This window comes from Phyllobates terribilis, unplaced genomic scaffold, assembly GCF_046119375.1.
Source record: "Phyllobates terribilis strain yellow unplaced genomic scaffold, ASM4611937v1 Scaffold_5__5_contigs__length_657084704, whole genome shotgun sequence".
NCBI classification, from domain to species: Eukaryota; Metazoa; Chordata; class Amphibia; order Anura; family Dendrobatidae; genus Phyllobates; species Phyllobates terribilis.
Window position 1 is genome coordinate 9481892 of NW_027362765.1, and position 27747 is coordinate 9509638.

Sequence of the window (27747 nt, forward strand, 5' to 3'; positions counted from 1 at the left end):
CTATGTTGGCTGGGATAGGTTGCAGACACCATGTCACATTTGAAGAGTCGCTGACATGCCGAAACAGCAGAAACCCCCACAAGTGACCGCATTTTGTAAACTACACCTCTCAAGGAATTCATCTAGGGAAGTAGTGAGTTTTTTTAATTTTTTAATTTATACCATTGGGCAGTGAAAAAAGCATAATTATATTTTTACCACAAAAAAATGTTTTACCCTCAGATTTTACATTTTCACACAGGGCAAAGGGTAAAAATGGTGACGAAATGTGTCACACAATTTCTTCTAATAGTGGCAATACCCCATATGTGGTTGTATCGTACCGCTCAGCCATACGGCGAGATCTGGGAGGGACGGAGCGCTATTTGACAATTGGAGAACAAATTATTGTAGAATAGGCATTTGGATTTGGGAGCACAAAATTTTCTGAATTTCTTTTGGGGGGCAAGGGCCATTTCGCTTTTCCAGAGCCTTTCTGCTACCAGTAACTTGGAAGTCCCTTATATTTTTAACAGATGACGGACCTGAGTGGGGACTAGCTTTTTTTGAGGACTGAGTTGAAGCTTTTATTGGGAACATTTTAAGTAACATTTATCCGGCGCTCGAGGCTGAGCACTTACATCGGGGTTTCCATCTAAATTTCCAAGTGATGTAATTCAGATGAAACCCCTGCGGGATCCATTCACTGTAATGAGGCAGCAGAGTTACTCTGGACTCCGTCTGGCCTCTGATTAGCGGTGTCCTTTTTTTCAGAAGTGCACAAAACTGTGGCCAACCGCACTTTTATGCACGCCTAAAACAAATGACACCGTGGGATCACAGGCCAGACGGCATCCACAGTGGCCTATATCTGCCTCATTACAGGGAATCTTCCGTCATGGGTTCAGTCTGAATCACGTGTTTCAGAGATTTACACGGAAACTCTGGTGTAAGCGCTCAGCGCAGGATAAATGTGAGCAGAGCCTTACTGCGATCTTTGGGAGACATAATAAACAAATCAGTAGCAGGTGAAGAATTGGTTTTATTTATTTTTTACGCCGTTCCTCGTGCGGTATAAGTGATGAGATTACTTTATTCTTCGGGTCGGTGCGATTACAGAGATACCAGATTTATATCAGGTTTTTATGATTGACAGCTGTCACACACTAAGAGACGCTTTTTTTTGCAAAATCTAGTTTTGGCATCGCCATATTTTGAGAGCTATAATTTTTCCATATTTCGGCTGACAGAGTCATGTGATGGCTTGTTTTTTGCGGGACGAGTTTACATTTTTATTGGTACCATTTTTGGGTACGTGACATTTTTTGATAGCTTTCTATTCCGTTTTTTGGGAGGTAAAATTAACAAAAACCAACAATTCAGGAATTGTTTTTTGAGGTTTTTTTTTATGCCGTTCTGCGTGTGGTAAAAGTGATCAGGCAGCGCTATTCTTCGGGTCGGTACGTTTACAGCGATACTACACTTACTGTATATTTTTTTATGTTTTGGCGCTTTTACACAATAAAACAATTTTCTAGAAAAAATATTTTTTTTGCATTGCTTTATTCTGAGCGCTATAACTTTTTTATTTTTCGGCTGATGGAGCTGTATGGCGTTTTTTTTTTTGCGGAACAAGATGACGTTTTCAGCGGTACCATTTTTATTTCCATTTTGCTTTTTGATCGCATTTTATTCCACTTTTTGTTTGGCGATATGATGAAAAAGCATATTTTTTTGCTCCGTTTTTTATTTATTTTTATTACAGTGTGCACAGAAGGAGTTAATTAGTGTGACAGTTTTATAGATCGGGTTGTTTCGGACGCGGCGATACCAAATATGTGTACTTTTTTTAGTTTTGCATAAATATACGGATTTATTGGTTTAATATTTTATTTATTTATTTTGTGATTTTTTTTAACAGTTTAAAAACATTTTTTTTTACATTTTTACTTAGTCCCTGTATGGGACATTAATTTTTATTTTTCTGATCACTGATCTCATGTAATGTAATAGACATGTATTACATTACATGAGATCTTCGCTGGCTGTTTCATAGTCAGAGTCTCCTGCCAGGCTTCAGCTGCAGGCTGATCCTGGCAGGACACCATATATGGCAGATCTGGAGGCGGTCATGTGACCTCCAGCTGCCATAGCAACGTCAGGTCCTGGAAGGTATAAGGGGGCCGTCGGAGAGGTAAGTGGACGACCCCCTCCTGCAGTCTTCTATATGCCGCGATCACTATAGATCGTGGCATATAGAAGACAGCAAAGGGTTAACATCACTGGGACCTGATCCAATCAGGTCCCGATGATGTCCCCTGTCAGAGCTAATGCTCTGCACCGGAATCGCAGCGCTTGCAGGACCCTGGGGGTCCTGAGCGCTGCGAGACCACCCACCATTTTTAAACGTCGGCACTGCACAGAGCCCAGCAAGCGCCGACATTTATCTACAGTGGGCGGTCGGTAACCGGTTAACCTGCCATGTGCCCAGACAGTAGTGTACAACCGTATATAGGGTATTGTCAGATTCAAAAGAAGTTGGAATATAATTTGTAAGGTCCATTTGTTTCCTATTATCCTTTGTGAAGAATTCCAAAGTTATCACCACATAAAGTGACACACGTTAGATTTCAAAAATGGGCCCAGATAGGAACACAAAACTGGCAGCAGGAAGGGGTTAAATCAGAGTATTTTGTGCACTAACTACTGTAGTCAAAAACGGACTATAGACAATAACACATCTACTGAAATTATCAAACTCAACAGTTTCCATCAGTAAGTAGTGAGTAACTAGTGGTGAAACCTCTCTGGGGTAATTAGATTATGGGGCTCGGTGGCTCTTGGCAATCTAAGCTATCGTAAGAGCCAATATTTTCTGTCAGATGAGTTTCAAAAAGAAAAAATAGACATTCAAAGAGAACTTTTTATAATACTGCAGAGCTGAGGAGTCTTAAATTTAGATCTCGGGCATTTGGAAGAGGCAATGGAGATCTTTTTGAAAGACTACCAGGGAGTTACAGACTGACATAACTGAGGCCGGCCGATCCTACCACAATGAAACTATCATACAGAATGAACCTGTAAAAAGACATATTTTTATTCTATGTTACATCCCTAACAGCAATATATGTATAAGGAGAGAAATCTAACGCTAAACCGACGTTGCACTCATTTATGGTGGACCATTACAGCTACTATGAGTCCTGACCAGAAGAGTAGAGAAAGTATTAGCGCCCCCATTTCAGGAGAGATTGTGCAGTAATCTGAATTCCTTAGGACTGAAAACATAATGGAATTTATGACGTGGAGTGAATCCATGAAACCAGGGCTGGAGCCAACACATCTCCTGCAGGCGTGAATAAATGTATATTACAGCCATCAGCCACGCACAGCTTAGAGATATATCATGGCACAGGTGTAATGTTTTCTGTATAGTTTATCACAATCCTGTTTGAAGTTAGTTGGTTTTAAAAGAAATTGAAAAGTCACAATAAAGGGAAACTCTGTTGTTATTGTACAGAAATTCACACTTGGCCTCACTGCACATTTAATGTTGTAGATCATAAAAGTGAAGTTTGGCCAGAAAGACTGGACCTGGTCTTGTAGGGACCATATGAGCACATTCAGCAGCACAGAAAGTTTTTGCATCGCCATATTTTGATAGCTATAATTTTTCCATACTTCGGCCGACAGAGTCATGTGACGACTTGTTTTTTGCGGGACAAGTTGATGTTTTTATTGGTACTAATTTTGGTCACGTGATATTTTTTTATCGCTTTCTATTCCGATTTTTGGGAGGCAGAAAAAACAAAAACCAACAATTCAGGAATTGTTTTTTTGGAGTTCTTTTTATGCCGTTCCGCGTGTGGAAAAATGTATAAGGCCGGTTTATTATTCGGGTCAGTACAATTACAGCCGTACTATATTTATATAGTTTTTTTAGGTTTTGGCGCTGTTACACAATAAAAACTATTTTTTTTTTGCATCGCTTTATTCTGAGAGCTATAACTTTTTTATTTTTCGGCTGATGGAGCTGTATGGCGGCTTCTTTTTTGCGGGACAAGATGATGTTTTCAGTGGTACCATTTTTATCTACATTCATCTTTTTTATTGCGTTTTATTCCACTTTTTGTTTGGCAATATGATGATAAAGCACCGTTTTTTGCTTAGTTTTTTTTTTTCTTTTACTGTGTTCACTAAAGGGGTTAACTAGTGGGACAGCTTTATAGGTTAGGTCGTTCCTGACGCGGCAATACCAAATATGTGTGCTTTTATTATTTTTAATATATCTTGTAAAAATATTTATTTTTTTAACCCCTTAAGCCCCGCGGGTGGTTTGCACGTTAATGACCGGGCCAATTTTTACAATTCTGACCACTGTCACTTTAGGAGGTAATTACTCTCGAACGCTTCAACGGATCCCCCTGATTCTGAGATTGTTTTTTCGTGACATATTGTACTTCATGATTGTGGAAAAATTTCTTCGATATCACTTGCGTTTATTTGTGAAAAAAACGGAAATTTGGCGAAAATTTTGAAAATTTTGCAATTTTCAAAATTTGAATTTTTAAGCCCTGAAATCAGAGCGATATGTCACACAAAAGAGTTAATAAATAACATTTCCCACATGTCTACTTTACATCAGCACAATTTTGGAACCAAAATTTTTTTTTGTTAGGGAGCTATAAGGGTTAAAAGTTGACCAGCGATTTCTCATTTTTCCAACAAAATTTACAAAACCATTTTTTTAGGGACCACATCACATTTGAAGTCACTTTGAGAGGTCTTTATGACAGAAAATACCCAAAAGTGACACCATTCTAAAAACTGCACCCCTCAAGGTGCTCAAAACCACATTCAAGAACTTTATTAACCCTTCAGGTGCTTCACAGGAATTTTTTGAATGTGGAAGAAAAAAATGAACATTTAACTTTTTTCACAAAAATGTTAATTTAGACCCAATTTTTTTTATTTTCACAGGGGTAACAAGAAAAAATGGACCCCAAAATTTGTTGTGCAATTTCCCCTGGGCACGCAGATACCCAATATTTGGGGAAAAAATACTGTTTGGGCGCACGGCAGGGCTCGGAAGGGAAGGAGCGCTATTTGACTTTTTGATTGTAAAATTTGCTTGAATAATTAGCGGACGCCATGTTGTGTTTGGAGAGCCCATGTGTGCCCAAACTTTGGAGCTCCCCCACAAGTGACCCCATTTTGGAAACTAGACCCCCCAAGGCACCTTTCTAGATGCATAGTGAGCACTTGGAACCCCCAGGTGCTTCACAAATTGATTCGTAACAATGAAAAAGTGAAAAAAAAAAACACTTTTTCATTTTTATGAATCAATTTGTGAAGCACCTGAGGGTTCCAAGTGCTCACAATGCATCTAGATAGGTGCCTTGGGGGGTCTAGTTTCCAAAATGGGGTCACTTGTGGGGGAGCTCCAATGTTTGGGCACACAGCGGCTCTCCAAACGCAACATGGTGTCGCTAATAATTTGAGCCGATTTTCCGTTAAATTTGTTAGAGGACACCATGTTGCATTTAGAGAGTCCCTGTGTGCCCAAACATTGGAGCTCCCCCACAAGTGACCCCATTTTGGAAACTAGACCCCCCAAGGCACCTATCTAGATGCATAGTGAGCACTTGGAACCCCCAGGTGCTTCACAAATTGATTCGTAACAATGAAAAAGTGAAAAAAAAAACACTTTTTCATTTGTATGAATCAATTTGTGAAGCACCTGAGGGTTCCAAGTGCTCACTATGCATCTAGATAGGTGCCTTGGGTGGTCTAGTTTCCAAAATGGGGTCACTTGTGGGGGAGCTCCAATATTTGGGCACACAGCGGCTCTCTAAATGCAACATGGTGTCCGCTAACAAATTTAACGCAAAATTGGCTCAAATTGTTAGCGACACCATGTTGCGTTTGGAGAGCTGCTGTGTGCCCAAACATTGGAGCTCCCCCACAAGTGACCCCATTTTAGAAACTAGACCCCCCAAGGCACCTATCTAGATGCATAGTGAGCACTTGGAACCCCCAGGTGCTTCACAAATTGATTCGTAACAATGAAAAAGTGAAAAAAAAAACACTTTTTCATTTTTATGAATCAATTTGTGAAGCACCTGGGGGTTCCAACTGCTCACTATGCATCTAGATAGGTGCCTTGGGGGGTCTAGTTTCCAAAATGGGGTCACTTGTGGGAGAGCTCCAATGTTTGGGCACACAGGGACTCTCTAAATGCAACATGGTATCCGCTAAGAAATTGAATGGAAAATCGGCTCAAATTGTTAGCGGACACCACATTGCGTTTGGAGAGCTTCTCTGTGCCCAAACTTTGGAGCTCCCCCACAAGTGACCCCATTTTGGAAACTAGACCCCCCAAGGCACCTTTCTAGATGCATAGTGAGCACTTGGAACCCCCAGGTGCTTCACAAATTGATTCGTAATAATGAAAAAGTGAAAAAAAAAACACTTTTTCATTTTTACGAATCAATTTGTGAAGCACCTAGGGGTTCCAAGTGCTCACTATGCATCTAGATAGGTGCCTTGGGGGGTCTAGTTTCCAAAATGGGGTCACTTGTGGGGGAGCTCCAATGTTTGGGCACACAGGGACTCTCTAAATGCAACATGGTATCCGCTAACAAATTGAATGGAAAATCGGCTCAAATTGTTAGCGGACGCCACATTGCGTTTGGAGAGCCCCTCTGTGCCCAAACTTTGGAGCTCCCCCACAAGTGACCCCATTTTGGAAACTAGACCCCCCAAGGCACCTTTCTAGATGCATAGTGAGCACTTGGAACCCCCAGGTGCTTCACAAATTGATTCGTAATAATGAAAAAGTGAAAAAAAAAACACTTTTTCATTTTTACGAATTAATTTGTGAAGCACCTAGGGGTTCCAAGTGCTCACTATGCATCTAGATAGGTGCCTTGGGGGGTCTAGTTTCCAAAATGGGGTCACTTGTGGGGGAGCTCCAATGTTTGGGCACACAGGGACTCTCCAAATGCAACATGATATCCGCTAACAATTTGAGCCGACAATTTGTTAGCGGATATCATGTTGCATTTGGAGAGTCCCTGTGTGCCCAAACATTGGAGCTCCCCCACAAGTGACCCCATTTTGGAAACTAGACCCCCCAAGGCACCTATCTAGATTCATAGTGAGCACTTGGAACCCCAGGTGCTTCACAAATTGATTCATAAAAATGAAAAAGTGTTTTTTTTTTCACTTTTTCATTTTTACGAATCAATTTGTGAAGCACCTGGGGGTTCCAAGTGCTCACTATGCATCTAGAAAGGTGCCTTGGGGGGTCTAGTTTCCAAAATGGGGTCACTTGTGGGGGAGCTCCAAAGTTTGGGCACAGAGGAGCTCTCCAAACGCAATGTGGTGTCCGCTAACAATTTGAGCCGATTTTCCATTCAATTTGTTAGCGGATACCATGTTGCATTTAGAGAGTCCCTGTGTGCCCAAACATTGGAGCTCCCCCACAAGTGACCCCATTTTGGAAACTAGACCCCCCAAGGCACCTATCTAGATTCATAGTGAGCACTTGGAACCCCAGGTGCTTCACAAATTGATTCATAAAAATGAAAGTGTTTTTTTTTTCACTTTTACGAATCAATTTGTGAAGCACCTGGGGGTTCCAAGTGCTCACTATGCATCTAGAAAGGTGCCTTGGGGGGTCTAGTTTCCAAAATGGGGTCACTTGTGGGGGAGCTCCAAAGTTTGGGCACAGAGGGGCTCTCCAAACGCAATGTGGTGTCCGCTAACAATTTGAGCCGATTTTCCATTCAATTTGTTAGCGGATACCATGTTGCATTTAGAGAGTCCCTGTGTGCCCAAACATTGGAGCTCCCCCACAAGTGACCCCATTTTGGAAACTAGACCCCCCAAGGCACCTATCTAGATTCATAGTGAGCACTTGGAACCCCAGGTGCTTCACAAATTGATTCATAAAAATGAAAAAGTGTTTTATTTTCACTTTTTCATTTTTACGAATCAATTTGTGAAGCACCTGGGGGTTCTAAGTGCTCACTATGCATCTAGATAGGTGCCTTGGGGGGTCTAGTTTCCAAAATGGGGTCACTTGTGGGGGAGCTCCAATGTTTGGGCACACAGGGGCTCTCCAAACGCAACATGGCGTCCGCTAACAATTTGAGCCGATTTTCCATTCAATTTGTTAGCGGACACCATGTCGCGTTTGGAGAGCCCGTGATGTGCCTAAACAGTGGAGCTCCCCCACAAGTGTCCCCATTTTGGAAACTATACCCCTCAAAGATTTTATTAAGGTGTATAGTGAACATTTTGAACCCAGAGGTACGGCACATTATTTGTTTACATTAGGTCATCATATTGAATAAGTTTTCATTATTCTTGAGCGCAAGTGCTCGCTACTTGAGTTTGCATCGGGTACTCAGGTATGCACCATGTACAGCGTGTGCTCGAGTGACATGCTCGAGTCCCTGCTCCGCATGTTTCACGGTTATTAGACACCCAAAAAAAAACATGCGGGGATCGCTCGTGCATGGCAGGCAATCCCCGTAAAGTTTTTTGGCCGCGAAGCATATGGGGCAGAGACTCGAGCATGTCACTCAAATACCCACGATACTCAATGCATACCAGAGCACCCGATGCAAACTCAAGTAGCGAGCACTTGCTCTCAACACTAGTCGCCATATCGTCATCTTTTTTTCTTACTTTTGAAAAAAATCCCAACCCCAGCCCTAACCCTAGCACAACCCTAGCCCCAGCACAACCCTAGCCCCAGCACAACCCTAGCCCCAGCACAACCCTAGCCCCAGCACAACCCTAACCCTAGCCCAATCCTAACTCAAGAGTTTATTTTTGACGCCGTTCCTTGTGCGGTATAAGTGATTAGACGACTTTATTCTTCGGGTCGGTGTGATTACAGCAATGCCAGAATCATATGGGGTTTTTATGACTGACAGCTGTCACACACTAAAAGACGCATTTTTTGTAAAATCTAGTTTTTGCATCGCCATATTTTGAGAGCTATAATTTTTCCAGATTTTGGCAGACAGTCATGTGATGGCTCGTTTTTTGCGGGATGACTTGACGTTGTTATTGGTGCCATTTTCAGGCACGTGACATTTTTTGATCGCTTTCTATTCCGATTTTTGGGAGGCAGAATAAACAAAAACCAACAATTCAGGAATTGTTTTTTTTTTTTTTTTTTTTATTCTGTTCCGCGTGTGGTAAAATTGATGAGGCAGCTTTACTCTTCGGGTCAGTACGTTTACAGCGGTACCACATTTGTATCATTTTTCTATGTTTTGGCGCTTATACACAATAAAAGCTATTTTATAGAAAAAAATATTTTTTAGTATCGCTTTATTCTGAGAGCTATAACTTTTTTATTTTTCGGCTGATGGAGCTATATGGTGACTTGTTTTTTGCGGGACGAGATGACATTTTCAGCGGTATCATTTTTATTTATATGCGTCTTTTTGATCGCGTGTTATTCCACTTTTTGTTTGGCGGTATGGTGATAAAGCATTGTTTTTTGCTTGTTTTTTTTTTTTTTTTTTTTTACCGTGTTCACTGAAGGGGTTAACTAGTGGGACAGTTTTATAGGTCAGGTTGTTCCGGACGCGGCGATACCAAATATGTGTACTTTTATTGTTTTTTTTATATTTTTTTTATAATAATATTTATTGATGGGTACATTATATTTTTATTTTTGGTGTATTATTTTTTTTATTTTTTTATAATATTTTTGCACATTTTTTTTTTTTTTTTTTTTCCACTTTCACACAGTTTATACACTTTATTACTTTGTCCCACTCTGGGACTTTCACTTTTTTTTTTCTGATCGCCTGCATGGCACAGGAATGGAGCACCATCCCTATGCCATGAAGGCTGTCAGAAGTGCACAGTGTGAAGATTGCTTGGAGATGCACTGCGCATGTCCAAGCAATCTTCCTGCTCTCTGGTGACCCGGATGTTGTCATGACGACATCGGGTCGTCATGGCAACACCCGGGAAGCCTTTGCAGACTGCGCTGGAAGCCGGAAGAGGAGGTGAGTATCGCCGATCACCTCCCCTTGCCCCCGCAATGCCGCGATCGACTTCGATCGACTTCGATCGCAGCATCGCGGGGGTTAATGTGCTGGGAGCGGTGCGTGACCGCTCCCTGCACATAGTACCGGGTGTCAGCTGTGACAATCAGCTGACACCCGGCGGCGATCGCGCCCGCACAGCCTGTGTGCGCGCGCGATCGCGATGACGTACTAATACGGGTCTGGCTCTTAAGTCCCAGGGCACAGACGCGTATTAGTACGTCAGATGTTATTAAGGGGTTAATATATTGTTACAACAGGCTGATCGCAGTTATAAGGTATAGGAGGATCACGGCTATAACTTTTAAACTGTCAGCTCTGCAGACACAGGTTACTTTGATCATGCACTGCGCGTGATCAAACTGACTTGCTGGGGCTGGTGACCATGATGTTGTCCCGACGACATCGGGTCACCATGGCAACGATCGGGACCCCACTGCCATCCCTCTGCTCACTCGCTAAATGCTGCAATCACAGCAACTGCAGCATTTAGGGGGTTAAAGTGCTGCTGGGAGCGGTGCGGGCACTGCGTCTCGGGTGTCAGTTGTCAGAATCAGCTGACACGGGCGGCGATTGCGCCCGCACGGCCTGTGCCTGTGTGATCGCCATGTCGTAATAATAAATACCTGGTCCATATGGTCCACAGCACAGGAACTTATTATTACTTACAACGTCAGAAAGGGGTTGACAGTTTTGTGTAGGGGAGAATGTTGTGGTCTAGAGGAAGAATGGTGATCACACGATTGTGACACAACCGGACTACACCACTGATAAAGCAGCCACAGCCGGTGACTGAGAAGAATCTGTGACTTCTCAGCATTTAGTGGTTACTACTCACCTGGGTAGTCATATGTAAGAATCTCCTCTTTACACCGCTCATCACCCCTCACATATGTCTCTGTAGTATTAATATGGGTCAGATCTTCACCCTGAAACAAATATTGTAAAAGTCACAGACAGATGGAGAAGTCCCGTCTATGATCAGCACTAATCCTGTCATCTCCACCGTTCTCATTATACAAGTATAAAACATATAATACTGGTGGATAAAACAAGACTGAACACAAGACCTTCACAGCCGTCTACACATCATAGGGGAGATCTCATGACACCTGTTCTCCATCTACCTGATGATCCTGAGGAACATTGGGATCTTCTTGTTTACAGTCCTGTGGAAGAAGAGGACAGGGACATCTCTCTGGTGTTGTCCTCTTACGGGATAGATCTGGAGGAAACACATACAGGGACTGAATTCATTCTTTACATGCAGATAATTATAGGCCGTGTGTATTTAGTCCTGTCTATTACCTGGTGATGTGAGGGGCTGGGGAACCTCCATCGTGACATTCTTGTACAGATCTTTGTGTCCTTCTAAATACTCCCACTCCTCCATGGAGAAATAGACAGCGACATCCTGACACCTTATAGGAACCTGACACATACAATGATAATGTCATCACTGCTATCCCTTCATAACGTTACTGTATAATGTCCCAGCATTCCCAGCAGTGTCACCTCTCCAGTCAGCAACTCAATCATCTTGTAGATGAGTTCTAGGATCTTCTGGTCATTGATGACCTCATGTATCAGGGGGTGGGGTGCAGGCCCCATGATTGGGCTCAGGGTTCTTCCCCATCCCTCAGACACAGGGTCCTGACAGCGGTCACTAGAGGTCTTCTTCACTACTGTGTAATCCTGGTTATGGAGAGAGACATTATTAAATCTCATTACAGACATTTCCAGAGTCCTCACCTCTCCAGTTCTGTCCATCTGTTATTCCCATACATAAGAATGATGTAATCTGAGGTCATCAGAATCTCTCACCTCTCCAGTAAGACAAAAGAGGATCTCTAGGGTAAGGTCTAATATTTTCTCTGCCATCTTGTCCTTGTCCATATCCAGTTTTGATGGGTAAATCAGGAAAACTCTCTTATATAGAAGATTGTCACTGAGTGGATCGAATATTGTAGAGACCTGAATGAGAAGAAGAGTAGATGTAACATCATAAAAATCCTGTGTAATAATACAATTACTGGAGATAATTAGAGAAAAATATGAGATTAATTATTTTACACCATTTTGTTTTTTTCTTTATATCTGCTAATAAAACAAATCTATTTTAGAACACAGCCAACAAGCAGTTTCTTCCTTGGAGTCTGCAGCTGAATACGTTTCTCATAGACTCATCTTCCATAACGCTAATTCTCATCTCATTTACCGACACTGGAATCGGCATTATCAATACTGCAGGAGATATTCATTACACGTGACATGAGAAATAACTACTTCATGATGAGGACGACATTTTCATCTTCTTCTACGGCTCCAGAAACATATTTGGCCAGAGTCCATAACTGACTACATGACCACCCGTCTATATGAATGTTTCCTGTCTTCCCCGGACTGTAATCTTCTATCTCGCTAGATCTTATGTCTGATTCACACACAGAAGTTTGATGCTTTTATAAAACCAGAGAGTTAGGGTTTTAATTCGCGCTAAAGTAGTGATGCGGACTCGGGTTGAGTGGGTAAAAGAAGTTATTTTTTATTTATAATTAGTGCGGTATCATAAAAAGGTTTTGTTTAAAAATATTTCATTCTTCATAAAAACAATGCATTAGGTTAAAAGCAAAAGAGGAAAGAGGAGCATAAAGTAGGTCATTCGGAGAGAATGGGCACGATCACTTGGAGCTGAGGTGTTGGTTGAGGCGGCCTGTTGGGTTCAGAGGTGGAGAGCCTGTAAGGAAGAGAATTAGATTACTTAGGCCCAGTTGAGGGGTGGTGGCCTGCGGTATTGGTAGTAGAAAAAAAGCAACAAATACCTGGTTGGAGGATTGGTAGGCTGTTGATTGTTGATGCAGTGGAAGGTGAGCTATCCAAAGTTTCTGCAATGTAAATACAGGAGTCAGTATATTAGATATTAGCCCCTGCTAGAGGGTATTGCTTATAGTGAGGCATGTACCTGCGGAGATCAGTAGTAGAGTACTTGGTAGAGGTCAGTAGTAGAGTGCTTGGTTTGATGGGTAGTGAGCCTCTGATTGCTTCTGCTTGGGTGCTTGGCTCAAGGCTTTTGGTTCCTTAAGGAGTAAGAGAATACAACATGTAGGGATCAAACAGGGTGTCCCTGGGGGTGTTGTAGGTTTCTAGGGCTTAGTAGAGTAAGAAGTATGTATTAACGTTCTTAGGTGAGGACTGGTTGTTGGTTAGGCTGGTACTGAGGTACTTAGTTCTTTTGTCTATATGTAGTTGCAAGGTTGCAGAGATGTCCAGGGGTGTCCTGGGTAGTTTTCAGGTAGACCTGTTAGATACAAGATACACGTGGTCGGAGGGTACGGGTATGGTAGCGATACCTTGTGTTGTGGCCCAGGGAGTCAACGCAGAGTCTATGCTTTACTCTTTTTAATCAGTCTGGAGCTCCTCAGGGGATCCCTAAGGAAGAAAGCAGATGCTTTCGAAACGAGTTGGAAATTGTCACTGATCCAGCCCAGCTAGCGCCAAACAGCTTCCGCACCCTCCGACCACGTGTGTGTCACGTGCCGCCACGTCACACAGGTCCTCGCGCGCTCTCCGTGAGTAGCGCGAAAACACCAACCCGGAACTACGCGAGCAAGCGGCAGTCACCGGCCGGGACTCCGCTCTCGCTCCGGCCCCCAGAACCAGTCCGCCAGCCTCCTCCAAAGCCGTGAGTAACACTTGGGCTCCGGCCCTCAGAACCAGTCTGCCTGCCTCTCCAGAACTGTGAGTAAAACCTGGGCTCTGCGCCGCCTCCCTGGACCACCGCACCAGGCATCGCTGCCAGAACTCACCCTCACTACATACGGAGCTTCCAGGAGCTCCAGACTGATTAAAAAGAGTAAAGCATAGACTCTGCGTTGACTCCCTGGGCTACCACACCAGGTATCGCTACCATAACTCAGCCGTTCTACACACGGAGCATTTAGAAGCCCCTGACTGATTTAAAACCTCCCACTTGACCTAAACCTAGGGACGTATCTTGTATCTAACAGGTCTACCTGAAAACTACCCAGGACACCCCTGGACATCTCCGCAACCTTGCAACTACATATAGACAAAAGAACTAAATACCTCAGTACCAGCCTAACCAACAACCAGTCCTCACCTAAGAAAGTTAATAGGTACTTCTTACTCTACTAAGCCCTAGAAACCTACACCACCCCCAGGGATACCCTGTTTGATCCCTACATGTTGTATTCTCTTACTCCTTAAGGAACCAAAAGCCTTGAGCCAAGCACCCAAGCAGAAGCAATCAAAGGCTCACTACCCATCAAACCAAGCACTCTACTACGGACCTCTACCAAGTACTCTACTACTGATCTCCTCAGGTACATGCCTCACTATAAGCTATACCCTCTAGCAGGGGCTAATATCTAATATACTGACTCCTGTATTTACATTGCAGAAACTTTGGATAGCTCAGCTTCCACTGCATCAACAGCCTACCAATCATCCAACCAGGTATTTGTTGCTTTTTTCTACTACCAATACCGCAGGCCACCACCCCTCAACTGGGCCTAACTAATCTAATTCTCTTCCTTACAGGCTCTCCACCTCTGAACCCAACAGGCCGCCTCAACCAACACCTCAGCTCCAAGTGATCGTGCCCATTCTCTCCGAATGACCTACTTTATGCTCCTCTTACCTCTTTTGCTTTTAACCTAATGCATTGTTTTATGAAGAATGAAATATTTTTAGACAAAACCTTTTTATGATACCGCACTAATTCTAAATAAAAAATAACTTCTTTTACCCACTCAACCCGAGTCCGCATCACTACTTTAGCGCGAATTAAAACCCTAACTCTCTGATTACACTTGCCAATTGACAAACAGTGGTTCTTTGCCTCTAATTTCGCAGCTGCTGTAAGTGAACAGCCTACCAGCGCCTTAATTACCTATTTTATACGCTTTTATAAAACCTTTTTTGTTTACACAAACACCGAGGGCAGAAATTATTTGATACCAAAGTCTCCATGTACATTGTTTTATGGGGTTTATTTCTGGTCTTAGGCTTTCCTATATTACAAGAAAAACACCAGAAAAAAAAGCAGAAATTAAAATGTTTCAAAAGAAAATTGTCACCAACAATTCTTGTAAAAAGAAAAAAACATGCAAACAGCATAAGACACATTTTGTCATTTTCTAACACATTAAACATTTGTTTTAAAATAATTAATTCCTTTGGGCATCAGAACATAGATGTACACCGCAGGGATGGCACAGGTGCGGCTGCAACATAAGCCCTGGCAGTTTAACCAATTGCTGCTGACAGAAACAAACATGGCATCTCAGAAGGTTTGACAGAGTTCGGCTGAATGCCCTCCTCACCCAAGTACTCGATAGTATGGGGCTGCCTAGTTACTATGATACTTAAATGCCTAATAATGGTGTCTTAACCTGCAATGTACGAAAGTCTATTAGGCCGGGCCAGAGGCAGCGTCCAATGAGTTACGTTTTAAAGCCCCCATACACATTAGACTAGAGTTGCATGGAAGTAATGAATTGGGGGTTGGCTGACTATATAATGTATTTGGAGGCCTCCTGACAGATGATGTTAGGGCAGAGAAGGATCCGGCATCCTGAATTTCAAAGACTAATCAGTTTGTTTTTCCTGTAGATAATCCTCCACTAGAGGAGTCTGGAGGTGACTCTCATACAGACCACAGGAAAGCTGGAATATTTGTGTATATGGGGGAGTCGGGAAAGATAGCCATCTGCCAAATGACCATTCAGCCATCACTTATCTCGTGTATGGGGCTGTTAAGTACACTACTCAAAAAATAAAGGGAACACTTAAACAACACAATGCAACTCTAAGTCAATCACACTTCTGTGAAATCAACCTGTCCAGTTATGAAGCAACACTGATTGTGAATCAATTTCTCCTGCTGTTGTGTAAATGGAACAGACAACTGGTAGAAATGATTGGCAATTAGCAAGAGACTCCCTATAAAGGAGTGGTTCTGCAGGTGGTGACCACAGACCATTTCTCTGTTCTCATCCTTTTTGGCTGTTTTGGTCACTTTTGCATTTTATCATTGCTCTCACCCCTAGAGGTACAGTAGCTTGAGGCGGTGTCTACAACCCACAGAAGTTGCTCATGTAGTGCAGCTCATCCAGCATGGCACATCAATGAGAGCTGTGGCAAGAATGGTAACTGTGTGTGTCAGCACAGTGTCCAAAGCATGGAGCATATACTGTACCAGGAGACAGGTCAGTACACCAGGAGATGTGGAGGGGGCCATAGGAGGGCAACAACCCACCATCAGGACCGCTACCTCCTCCTTTGTGCAAGGAGGAACAGGAGGAGCAGTGTAAGATCCCTGCAAAATTACATCCAACAGGCCACTAACATTTATTTGTCAGCTCAAACTATCAGAAACAGATTCCGTGAGGGTGGTATAAAGGCTCAAGGTCCACAAGTGGGTGTTGCGCTTACAGTACAACATGGTGAAGGGTCATTGGCATTTGCCAGAGAACACCAAGATTGGCAGATTCCACATTGGAGCCCTGTGTTCTTCACGGATGAGAGCAGGTTCACACTGCGCACATGTGACAGACGTGAAAGAGTCTGGAGATGATGTGGAGAATGTTCTCCAGCACGACCGGTTTTGCAGTGGGTCAGTAATGGTGTGGGGAGGCATTTCTTTGGAGCCCTCCATGTGCTAGCCAGAGGTACCCTGACTGCCATTAGGTACTGGGATGAGATCCTCAGATCCATTGTAAAACCGTTCGCAGGTGCAATGGGCCCTGTGTTTCTCCTGATGCATGACAATGCTAGGCCTCATGTGGCTGAAGTGTGTCAGCAGTTCCTGCATGATGAAGGCATTGATGCTTTGGAATGGCCTGTCCATTCCCCAGACCTGAATCCAATCGAGCACATCTGGGACATCATGTCTTGTTCCATTCACCAATGACACGTTACATCACAGACTTTAGTCATACTTCCCGACTCTGCAGACCGTATGATGCCACTGTACTTGGCAGGTCCAGTCCAGAAGGAGATAAATGAAGGAGACCAAAGTCCAAAAATAAACTTTACCTTACTTAACAAGAACTTGATGACAAGGATATCTTGTATATATACTGCTCAAAAAAATAAAGGGAACACTCAAATAACACATCCTAGATCTGAATGAATGAAATATTCCCATTGAATACTTTGTTCTGTACAAAGTTGAATGTGCTGACAACAAAATCACACAAAAATCATCAATGGAAATCAAATTTATTAACCAATGGAGGCCTGGATTTGGAGTCACCCCCAAAATTAAAGTGGAAAAACACACTACAGGCTGATCCAACTTTGATGTAATGTCCTTAAAACAAGTCAAAATGAGGCTCACTATTGTGTGTGGCCTCCACGTGCCTGTATGACCTCTCTACAATGCCTGGGCATGCTCCTGATGAGGTTGCGGATTGTCTCCTGTGGGATCTCCTCCCAGACCTGGACTAAAGCATCTGTCAATGCCTGGACAGTCTGTGGTACAACGTGACGTTGGTGGATTGAGCGAGACATGATGTCCCAGATGTGCTCAATCGGATTCAGGTCTGGGGAACGGGTGGGCCAGTCCATAGCTTCAATGCCTTCACCTTGCAGGAACTGCTGACACACTCCAGCCACATGAGGTCTGGCATTGTCCGGTGTTAGGAGGAACCCAGGGCCAACCGCACCAGCATATGGTCTCACAAGGGGTCTGAGGATCTCATCTCGGTACCTAATGGCAGTCAGGCTACCTCTGGCGAGTACATGGAGGGCTGTGCGGTCCTCCAAGAAATGCCACCCCACACTATTACTGACCCACTGACAAACCGGTTATGCTGAAGGATGTTGCAAGCAACAGATCGCTCTCCATGGCATCTCCAGACTCTGTCATGTCTGTCACATGAGCTCAGTGTGAACCTGCTTTCATCTGTGAAGAGCACAGGGCGCCAGTGGTGACTTTGCCAATCCTGGTGTTCTGTGGCAAATGCCAAGTGTCCTGCACGGTGTTGGGCTGTGAGCACAACCCCCATCTGTGGACGTCGGGCCCTCATACCACCCTCATGGAGTCGGTTTCTAACCGTTTGTGTAGACACATGCACATTTGTGGCCTGCTGGAGGTCATTTTGCAGGGCTCTGGCAGTGCTCCTCCTGTTCCTCCTTGCACAAAAACGGAGGTATATGTCCTGCTGCTGGGTTGTTGCCCTCCTACGGCCCCCTCCACGTCTCCTGGTGTACTGGCCTGTCTCCTGGTAGCGCCTCCAGCCTCTGGACACTACGCTGACAGACACACCAAACCTTCTTGCCACAGCTTGCATTGATGTGCCATCCTGGATGAGCTGCACTACCTGAGCAACTTCTGTGGGTTGTAGAGTCCATCTCATGCTACCACGAGTGTCAAAGCACAACCAACATTCAAAAGTGACCAAAACATCTGCCAGAAAGCATTGGTACTGAGATGTGGTCTGTGGTCCCCGCCTGCGGAACCACTCCTTTATTGAGTGTGTCTTGATAATTGCCAATAATTTCCATCTATTGTCTATTCCATTTGCACAACAGCATATGAAATTGATTGTCAATCAGTGTTGCTTCCTAAGTGAACAGTTTGATTTCACAGAAGTGTGATCTACTTGGAGTTATATTCTGTTTAAGTGTTCCCTTTATTTTTTTTGAGCAGTATATATATGTTTTTTCATACTACCATGTATGCGAATGCATATATATATATATATATATACACAGGTGCATCTCACTAGAATAATAAATAAATAAGTCAATTTATTTCAGTTCTTCAATAAAAAAAGGAAACTCATATTATATAGAGTCATTACAAACAGAGAGATCTATTTCAATTGTTTAGTTCTGTTAATGTTGATGATTGTGGCTTACAGCCAATGAAAACACAAAAGTCATTATCTCAGAAAATTAGAGTAATTAACAAAAAAGGCTTCCTAAGCATTTAAAAAGGTCCCTTAGTCTGTTTCAGTAGGCTCCACAATCATGGGGAAAACTGCTGACATGACAGATGTCCAGAAGGCAGTCATTGACACACCCCACAAGGAGGGTAAGCCACAAAAGGTCATTGCTAAAGAAGCTGGCTGTTCACAGAGTGCTGTATCCAAGCATATTAATGGAAAGTTGAGTGGAAGGAAAAAGTGTGGTAGAAAAGGGAGCATAAGCAACCGGGATAGCCGCAGCCTTGAAAGGATTGTTAAGAAAAGGCCATTCAATGTGTGGGGGAGATTCGCAAGGAGTGCACTGCTGCTGGAGTCATTGTTTCAAGAGCCACCACACACAGACGTATCCAAGACATGGGTTACAAGTGTCGCATTCCTTGTGTCAAGCCACTCATGACCAATAGACAACGCCAGAAGTGTCTTACCTGGGCCAAGGAGAAAAAGAGCTGGACTGTTACTCAGTGGTCCAAGGTGTTGTTTTCAGATGAAAGTAATTTTGCATTTCATTTGGAAATCAAGGTCCCAGAGTCTGGAGGAAGAGTGGAGAGGCCACAATCCAAGCTGCTTGAGGTCTAGTGTGAAGTCAGTGATGGTTTGGGGAGCCATGTCATCTGCTGGTGTAGGTCCACTGTGTTTTATCAAGACCAAAGTCAGCGCAGCAGTCTACCAGGAAATTTTAGAGCACTTCATGCTTCCCTCTGCCGACAAGCTTTTTGGAGAAGGAAATTTCATTCTCCAGCAGGACTTGGCACCTGTCCATGCTGCAAAAAAGTACCAATACCTGGTTCACAAACAACAGTAAGACTGTGCTTCATTGGCCAGCAAACTTGTCTGACCTTAACCCCATAGAGAATCTATGGGGTATTGTCAAGAGGAAGATGAGAGACCCCAGATGCAACAATGCAGATGAGCTGAAGGCTGCTATCAAAGCAACCTGGGCTTCCATAACACCTCAGCAGTGCCACAGGCTGATCGCCTCCATGCCACATTGCCGCATTAATGCAGTAATTGATGCAAAAGAAGCCCTGACCAAGTATTGAGGGCATTTACTGAACATACATTTCAGTAGGCCAACATTTTGGATTTTAAAAACATTTTTAAAGCTGATGTTATAAAGTATTCTAATTTACTGAGATAATGACTTTTGTGTTTTCATTGGCTGTAAGCCATAATCATCAACATTAACAGAAATAAACACTTGAAATAGATCACTCTGTGTGTAATGACTCTATATAATATAGGAGTTTCACTTTTTGTACTGAAGAACTGAAATAAATTAACTTTTTGGTAATATTCTAATTTAGTGAGAAGTACCTGTTTATGCGTGTGCATATAATGCCTTATGTGCCTATGTCCCCATGTGTCCCCACACTTATATATGTCCACATGCACATAAATATAATTGTGCCTCCACACAAATATAGTTGGCCCCCTTATAATAATTCCCCCACTTTTCAGATATGCCAAGGACAAGAAAAGTCTGGGCATGTCAAAAGAAGATAGACAGATGTCCATCTATTGCCTGTGACTATACGCTGACATGGTTAATTACCATGTCAGTAGAAAGTCACACTGCTAGGACAAAAGGATCAAAGAGATCCTTTATCCTGGCAACAGCCACTGCCTGCAGGGGTCCAGACGCCAGCACTGATATGATCTGATCAGTGTGGGTGCCCGGCACTTGGGTGCGCACAGGTGCATACAGGGATACCTGTGTATGCAATGTCATCATAACGCAATGCTGGCACTCGCGTCCTGCATGCACGGCAGGAGGAGGGCGGAGGTCAAGGCAAAACGGCAGTGCTTGCATGCTCTACTCTTCTACTTCCCTGCCTGCCTCCACCTGACCAGCCTCTGTCCCACTCCTCTCTAGCTCCACTTGTCATCCTCTGCCCGCAGTCCCTTCATCTCCTCTGCTCAGCAGCCTCAGCTCTGCTCCCGTCCTGCACTGTACTCTGCAGCAGACCCTTCATCCATGGCCTCCTCCTCCTCCTCTCTGTGTCATCCTTTGCCCGCAGTCCCTTCATCTCCTCTGCTCTCCAGCCTCAGTCCTGCTCCCGTCCTGCACTGTACTCCACAGCAGCCCCTTCACCCATGGCCCCCTCCTCCTCTCTCCATGTCCCCCTGTGTGCCGCAGCGGGCAGCCCGTCACACTCTGCTGCTCACCTTCTGACCTGATCTTCTGCCTCTCTTCACCCCACACGACCCCAGTGTTACTTCTGGCTGCAGCACCCCCTCTCCTACCATCAAGCAACTGTGATCACCTTCAAGCAGGATCTTCAGCCTCACTGTGCCTTCAGCCTCACTGTACCTGGACTCTGTTAAATATCGCTGCTATTAACCCCTTGTTCTCTGTAGGGATAGTTAGTGATGGGCGGGCTGTTATTAATGTATGTATGTTTTTAGGTAAGTGGGTGGGAATTATAATTAGGTTATTGTGGGGCTAATTATATATTATTATTTGTACTGTGATAGTGCGGTAATTAGTAGTATAATAACTGAAGACTTGTGTGTAATAAATATCTTTCATTGATACATGGTTTCATCTCAGTTAGTTGCCGTTCAGTATAGTTTTTAGCATGTGAATCAGAGTACGTAAGATGTGAGGTATTAGCCGGATATTGGTTATTGATAGTCAAGGCCAGCATTAATAATTAATATACGGAATACCGCCCTGTAAGAAAGGGCAAATTGAAAACGCTTTGCTATCTTCTTATGGCCTTCTCCTGCTTTGTGGCCTTCACCATTTTCATTTTCAGAGTGCTCGGCAGCTGCTTAGAAGAACCCAAGGCTGCGTTTTTTTGGCACAGGGTTAGAGGAGGCTGGGTGTTAGGCGTTGGGTGTTTGCTGGATCTGAAATGGGTTCAGAATCTTCAGTGGATTCTGTGGTCTCCCATTCCAGTCCAGCCAGGGCAGATGCTGCTCAGCATCGCCATCAGTCCCAACGCCTAGCTGGTGCTTGAGATGTACAAGTTGTCTCTCGAGTCTTTGTTCCTAGCAACATGAAGCGTAGGTTGAAGAAGGAAACAGGGCTGCTACAGCCTAAGTCCAGGATTCACTGCACTGAGCATGCCCGTGACATGGCGGACCGTGATTGGTGGTTTGGGAGTCAGCTGATCCGGTGACCTGGCACCGCCTGATTGGTCGCAGGTGACGTCTCCAATAGTGTGACGGTGAGCAGGGCTTAATCTTTAAATAGCCGGCCCACAAACATGGCGGCGCGCTCTGATCATTGAGCTGTGATGATGTCGTTGTGTGGACACTTGGTCGTTTGGGCTCCACATGTGCTTTAGCTTCTGTTAGGCAGGTTAGCGGGGAATAGGCAGCCTTAGATGGAGGGAGGCAGGTAGCTTCGTCTGGCAGTCTGGCTCCGACAAAGGGGTCCCCAAACACCCTGAGCCATCTGCAGACGCTGTATCCCCAGCACCGCCTGAAAGCCACGTGGAGAGTTACTCCTCAGTCCGGTAGCACGCCGGCTGGGAGCGCATCCTAGCGCCTACTGCGTAGCCCCTGTGCAGTTAACAGGGCTACGGCTACATTACCTGTCGCACATCTCTCATGCGGTTAACGGAGATAGTGCGAATCCCTATTCCCGTCCCGGTGTGCTGTAACACTGGAGGGTTTGATATACATTAGTTGGTTGTTTTTTCCTTCTACCCGGAAGGTGTTCGGTCGCAGTCTTCCCGGCTGCATCGCGGACCCCGGGTTCGGTTGCTTTCCATTATTAATAAAGTTGTTTGCAACCGTCCCCATAACACTGGGTTTTTATAAATCTGGGAAATTTGCATCACCTGGCCTTTCCTTACGATGATAGTGAACAAGTCATAACTCTAAGGTATGTGTGCACATTGAGTATTTGGTGCAGAAATTTCAGCATCGTTTCTGCATCTCTTGGCAGCAAAAGCACAACGGCTAATTAAGGTCAGAAACCTTGGTCAAACGGAGTCTCCACACTACAGCCGTGATGTAGTGACGTCATTGTGCCTGCAGTGCAGAGTCTCAGATTCACAGGCGAAGGGTGAATGGTGGATTAGGAAGCTTTCAACTCGTGATTCACTATTCTATTCAATGGTATCACCGTCATGGGAATGTGGAGGTCACTAAAATTGTGATGATGGGGAAGGAGAGGGAGCCCAATGACTTGTTGTGGATCTATATAAACAGATGTAAACAATGATGCTGTTGAATAATTGATACAGTCACTACCTTACCCTATCCTGTACCTAAACTAAGCTGATATCGCCTAGCCCCGGAGGTTAGCACTCTAAGGAACAACAATGGCACCTCCACTCACTGATGGTTGTCCTTTCAGAAGCCCTAGTTAACCATGATATATATATATATATATATATATATATATATATATATATATATATATATATATATATATATATATATATATATACAGTACAGACCAAAAGTTTGGACACACTTTCTCATTTAAAGATTTTTCTGTATTTTCATGACTATGAAAATTGTACATTCACACTGAAGGCATCAAAACTATGAATTAACACATGTAGAATTATATACTTAACAAAAAAGTGTGAAACAACTGAAAATTTGTCTTATATTCTATGTTCTTCAAAGTAGACACTTTTTGCTTTGATGACTGCTTTGCACACTCTTGGCATTCTCTTGATGAGCTTCAAGAGGTAGTCACTGGAAATGGTCTTCCAACAATCTTGAAGGAGTTCCCAGAGTTGCTTAGCACTTGTTGGCCCTTTTGCCTTCACTCTGCGGTCCAGCTCACCCCAAACCATCTCGATTGGGTTCAGGTCTGGTGACTGTGGAGGCCAAGTCATCTGGCGTAGCACCCCATCACTCTCCTTCTTGGTCAAATAGCCCTTACACAACCTGGAGGTGTGTTTGGGGTCATTGTCCTGTTGAAAAATAAACGATGGCACAACTAAACGCAAACCGGATGGAATAGCATGCCGCTGCAAGATGCTGTGGTAGCCATGCTGGTTCAGTATGCCTTCAATTTTGAATAAATCCCCAACAGTGTCACCAGCAAAGCACCCCCACACCATCACACCTCCTCCTCCATGCTTCAAGGTGGGAACCAGGCATGTAGAGTCCATCCGTTCACCTTTTCTGCGTCGCACAAAGACACGGTGGTTCGAACCAAAGATCTCAAATTTGGACTCATCAGACCAAAGCACAGATTTCCACTGGTCTAATGTCCATTCCTTGTGGTCTTTAGCCCAAATAAGTCTCTTCTGCTTGTTGCCTGTCCTTAGCAGTGGTTTCCTAGCAGCTATTTTACCATGAAGGCCTGCTGCACAAAGTCTACTCTTAACAGTTGTTGTAGAGATGTGTCTGCTGCTAGAACTCTGTGTGGCATTGACCTGGTCTCTAATCTGAGCTGCTGTTAACCTGCGATTTCTGAGGCTGGTGACTCGGATAAACTTATCCTCAGAATCAGAGGTGACTCTTGGTCTTCCTTTCCTGGGGCGGTCCTCATGTGAGATAGTTTCTTTGTAGCACTTGATGGTTTTTGCAACTGCACTTGGGGACACTTTCAAAGTTTTCCCAATTTTTCGCAATGACTGACCTTCATTTCTTAAAGTAATGATGGCCACTCGTTTTTCTTTACTTAGCTGCTTTTTTCTTGCCCTAATACAAGTTCTAACAGTCTATTCAGTAGGACTATCAGCTGTGTATCCACCTGACTTCTGCACAACACAACTGATGGTCCCAACCCCATTTATAAGGCAAGAAATCCCACTTATTATACCTGACAGGGCACACTTGTGAAGTGAAAACCATTTCCGGTGACTACCTCTTGAAGCTCATCAAGAGAATGCAAAGAGTGTGCAAAGCAGTCATCAAAGCAAAAGGTGGCTACTTTGAAGAACCTAGAATATAAGACATATTTTCAGTTGTTTCACACTTTTTTGTTAAGTATATAATTCCACATGTGTTCATTCATAGTTTTGATGCCTTCAGTGTGAATGTACAATTTTCATAGTCATGAAAATACAGAAAAATCTTTAAATGAGAAAGTGTGTCCAAACTTTTGGTCTGTACTGTACATGGTCTCATCCAATTACATGTACAACTTTCTCCACATCTAAAGAAACCACAGATTCTTCTATCTAGCCATGTCCCCTAGGGTGCAGGTTTTTATAGAAACTATGCACTAAACGGTCCCTAATTGAACGACCCTTTGTGAAAGTTATTTTGAGAGTACATCCCACAGCACCCTCAGGTCCGGGTCCACCACAAGTATATCCCAGTGTTTTCTGAGGATAATAAAGATATGGTCACTCTGATTGTCACAATTTCCTATTAATTGTGTTATCCCAAATTTTTCTTGGTCTCTTGGTTAGGTATGGAGGAGTGTCTGTCTCTCCCAATTTTCTGCAAACAATCGTGTGAAATCCAATATGTACTGTGGGTACCTTTTTCCTTGAATTTGGTGTTCATGTCTATTGCCTGTATATTAATATCTGTGACATTAGTACAGTTCCTTCTCAATTGTAAAAATTGGCCCTTGGGTATTCCTTTTTTTAGGGGGATGGAGCGGGGGCTATCCCACTTCAATAGACCATTAGTGCTTGTTGGTTTATGGTAGATGAGTGTCCCTAGGGTCCCATCCAGTTCTTTCTTGATTAGTACATCCAGGAAAGGCAACTGGTTATAATTAACCTCTGATGTAACTCTAAGGCCCACTCTATTGACATTGAGTTCCTTGACAAATTCAAGAAATTGTTCACTCGTCCCTAACCAGATGATAAAAATGTCGTGAATATATCTATACCATACCCCAATATATGGATTCCACCACTTATGATCATCCCAGAATATTGTGGTTTCCTCCCACCAGCTCAAAACTAGGTTAGCATATGAGGGGCACAGGGGCTCCCCATAGCAGTACCCCTGAGCTGGTGAAGAACTTCCTGTCAAAAAGAAAGAAGTTATGAACAAGAGTGAATTTTAAAAGATCCTCCATGTAGTAATTATATCTGCTACACTCTATTGATCTCGATTTCAAGAAATGTCTTACCCCTCTGATACCATCCTCATGCGGTATATTACTGTACAAAGCCTCGATATCTAGTAAGGCCAGCACCCCTACATGCATGTATACATGCTCGAGGGTCTACATGGAGGGGAGCAGGCAGAGGGAAAACCAACTCCAGAGGGATTATTCCAACTGTAAAACCTCAGGACTTATTCCAACTGCAGGACCTCAGGCGATACTATGGGAACATTATACTGTGTGTGGGGGAAGGTGCTACTGTAGGAACATTACTCTGTGTGGGGGCATCATACATACTGCATAAGGGGCATAATGGGGCATTACACTGTGTGGGGGCATCATAGATACTGCATAAGGGGCATAATGGGGGCATTACACTGTGTGGGGGCATCATACATCCTGCATAAGGGGCATAATGGGGGCATTACACTGTGTGGGGGGGAATCATCCATACTGCATAAGAGGCATCACACTGTGTGAGGGGCATAATGGGAGCATTACACTGTGTGGGGGCATCATACATCCTGCATAAGGGGCATAATGGGGGCATTACACTGTGGGGCATCATACATACTGCAAAAGGGACATAATGGGGGCATTACACTGTGTGGGGGCATCATACATCCTGCATAAGGGGCATAATGGGGGCATTACACTGTGTGGGGGCATCATACATCCAGCATGAGGGGCATAATGGGGGCATTACACTGTGTGGGGGGCATCATACATCCTGCATAAGGGGCATAATGGGGGCATTACACTGTGTGGGGGCATCATACATCCAGCATAAGGGGCATAATGGGGGCATTACACTGTGGAGCATCACACATACTGCACAGGGGACATAATGGGGGCATTACACTGTGCGCGGGCATCATACATCCCGCATAAGGGGCATAATGGGGGCATTACACTGTGTGGGGGCATCATACATACTGCATAAGGGGCATAATGGGGGCATTACACTGTGTGGGGGGCATCACACATCCTGCATAAGGGGCATAATGGGGGCATTACACTGTGTGGGGGCATCATACATCCTGCATGAGGGGCATAATGGGGGCATTACACTGTGTGGGGCATCATACATCCTGCATAAGGGGCATAATGGGGGCATTACACTGTGTGGGGGCATCATACATCCTGCATAAGGGGCATAATGGGGCATTACACTGTGTGGGGGCATCATACATCCTGCATAAGTGGCATAATGGGGGCATTACACTGTGGGGCCAGTAAAGGGGCCCTGTACTATGAGAACAATACGTTTCCTCCCTTCCTGTCTCCATAGTTGGGTCGTATGTATCTATTACAGGAAACAGAACAAAAACCTTATGATTCTTATAAAGGGGCAACACAAGACCCCAAAAGAGTCTCCGTGCTGAAGGGGTTAATGCCCCCTGCGCCCAGTAATGGGGGTCTCCACATACCTCCACCTGCAGAGCCGCCACCACATATATGGCTGTTCTGTGCGCACAGGACCTGTGATGAGGTCACAGGAGGGGAGGAGTCAGGGGTCACATGATCAGGGGCCTCAGTGGATGCAGGACTCTGCTGTGCTGGTTGTCATGGTGCTGGATGAGCTGAAGTTTATGTGTGGGGTCAGGAGGGGTTTACAGTGTGGATGTAGCAGAGCCGCGTGTGTACAAGGTGTACGGAGCAGAGCCGCGTGTGTACGAGGTGTACGGAGCAGAGCCGCGTGTGTACGAGGTGTACGGGGCGGAGCCGCGTGTGTACGAGGTGT

At 44.2% G+C, this 27747-nt stretch overlaps 1 protein-coding gene across 3 annotated transcripts in view; it reads right to left on the reverse strand.

Moving 5' to 3' along the window:
- The window catches only part of LOC141271756 (uncharacterized), a 39524-nt gene extending 12002 nt beyond the window's left edge, over positions 1 to 27522 (reverse strand). For 2 of the 3 annotated variants that reach the window (XM_073681863.1, XM_073681861.1), the window contains exons 1-6: positions 27434 to 27522; positions 11883 to 12032; positions 11574 to 11753; positions 11367 to 11490; positions 11186 to 11283; positions 10897 to 10987 (exon numbers count right to left, since the gene is read on the reverse strand). In XM_073681863.1, coding sequence (XP_073537964.1) covers positions 10897 to 10987; positions 11186 to 11283; positions 11367 to 11490; positions 11574 to 11753; positions 11883 to 11954 — 565 coding nt within the window. In that variant the 5' untranslated portion in view covers positions 11955 to 12032; positions 27434 to 27522. Of the gene's footprint in view, positions 1 to 10896; positions 10988 to 11185; positions 11284 to 11366; positions 11491 to 11573; positions 11754 to 11882; positions 12033 to 19440; positions 19777 to 27433 lie in introns of all 3 variants that reach the window. The other variant, XM_073681862.1, reaches the window with a different exon arrangement.
- Between the last annotated feature and the right edge of the window lie 225 nt (positions 27523 to 27747).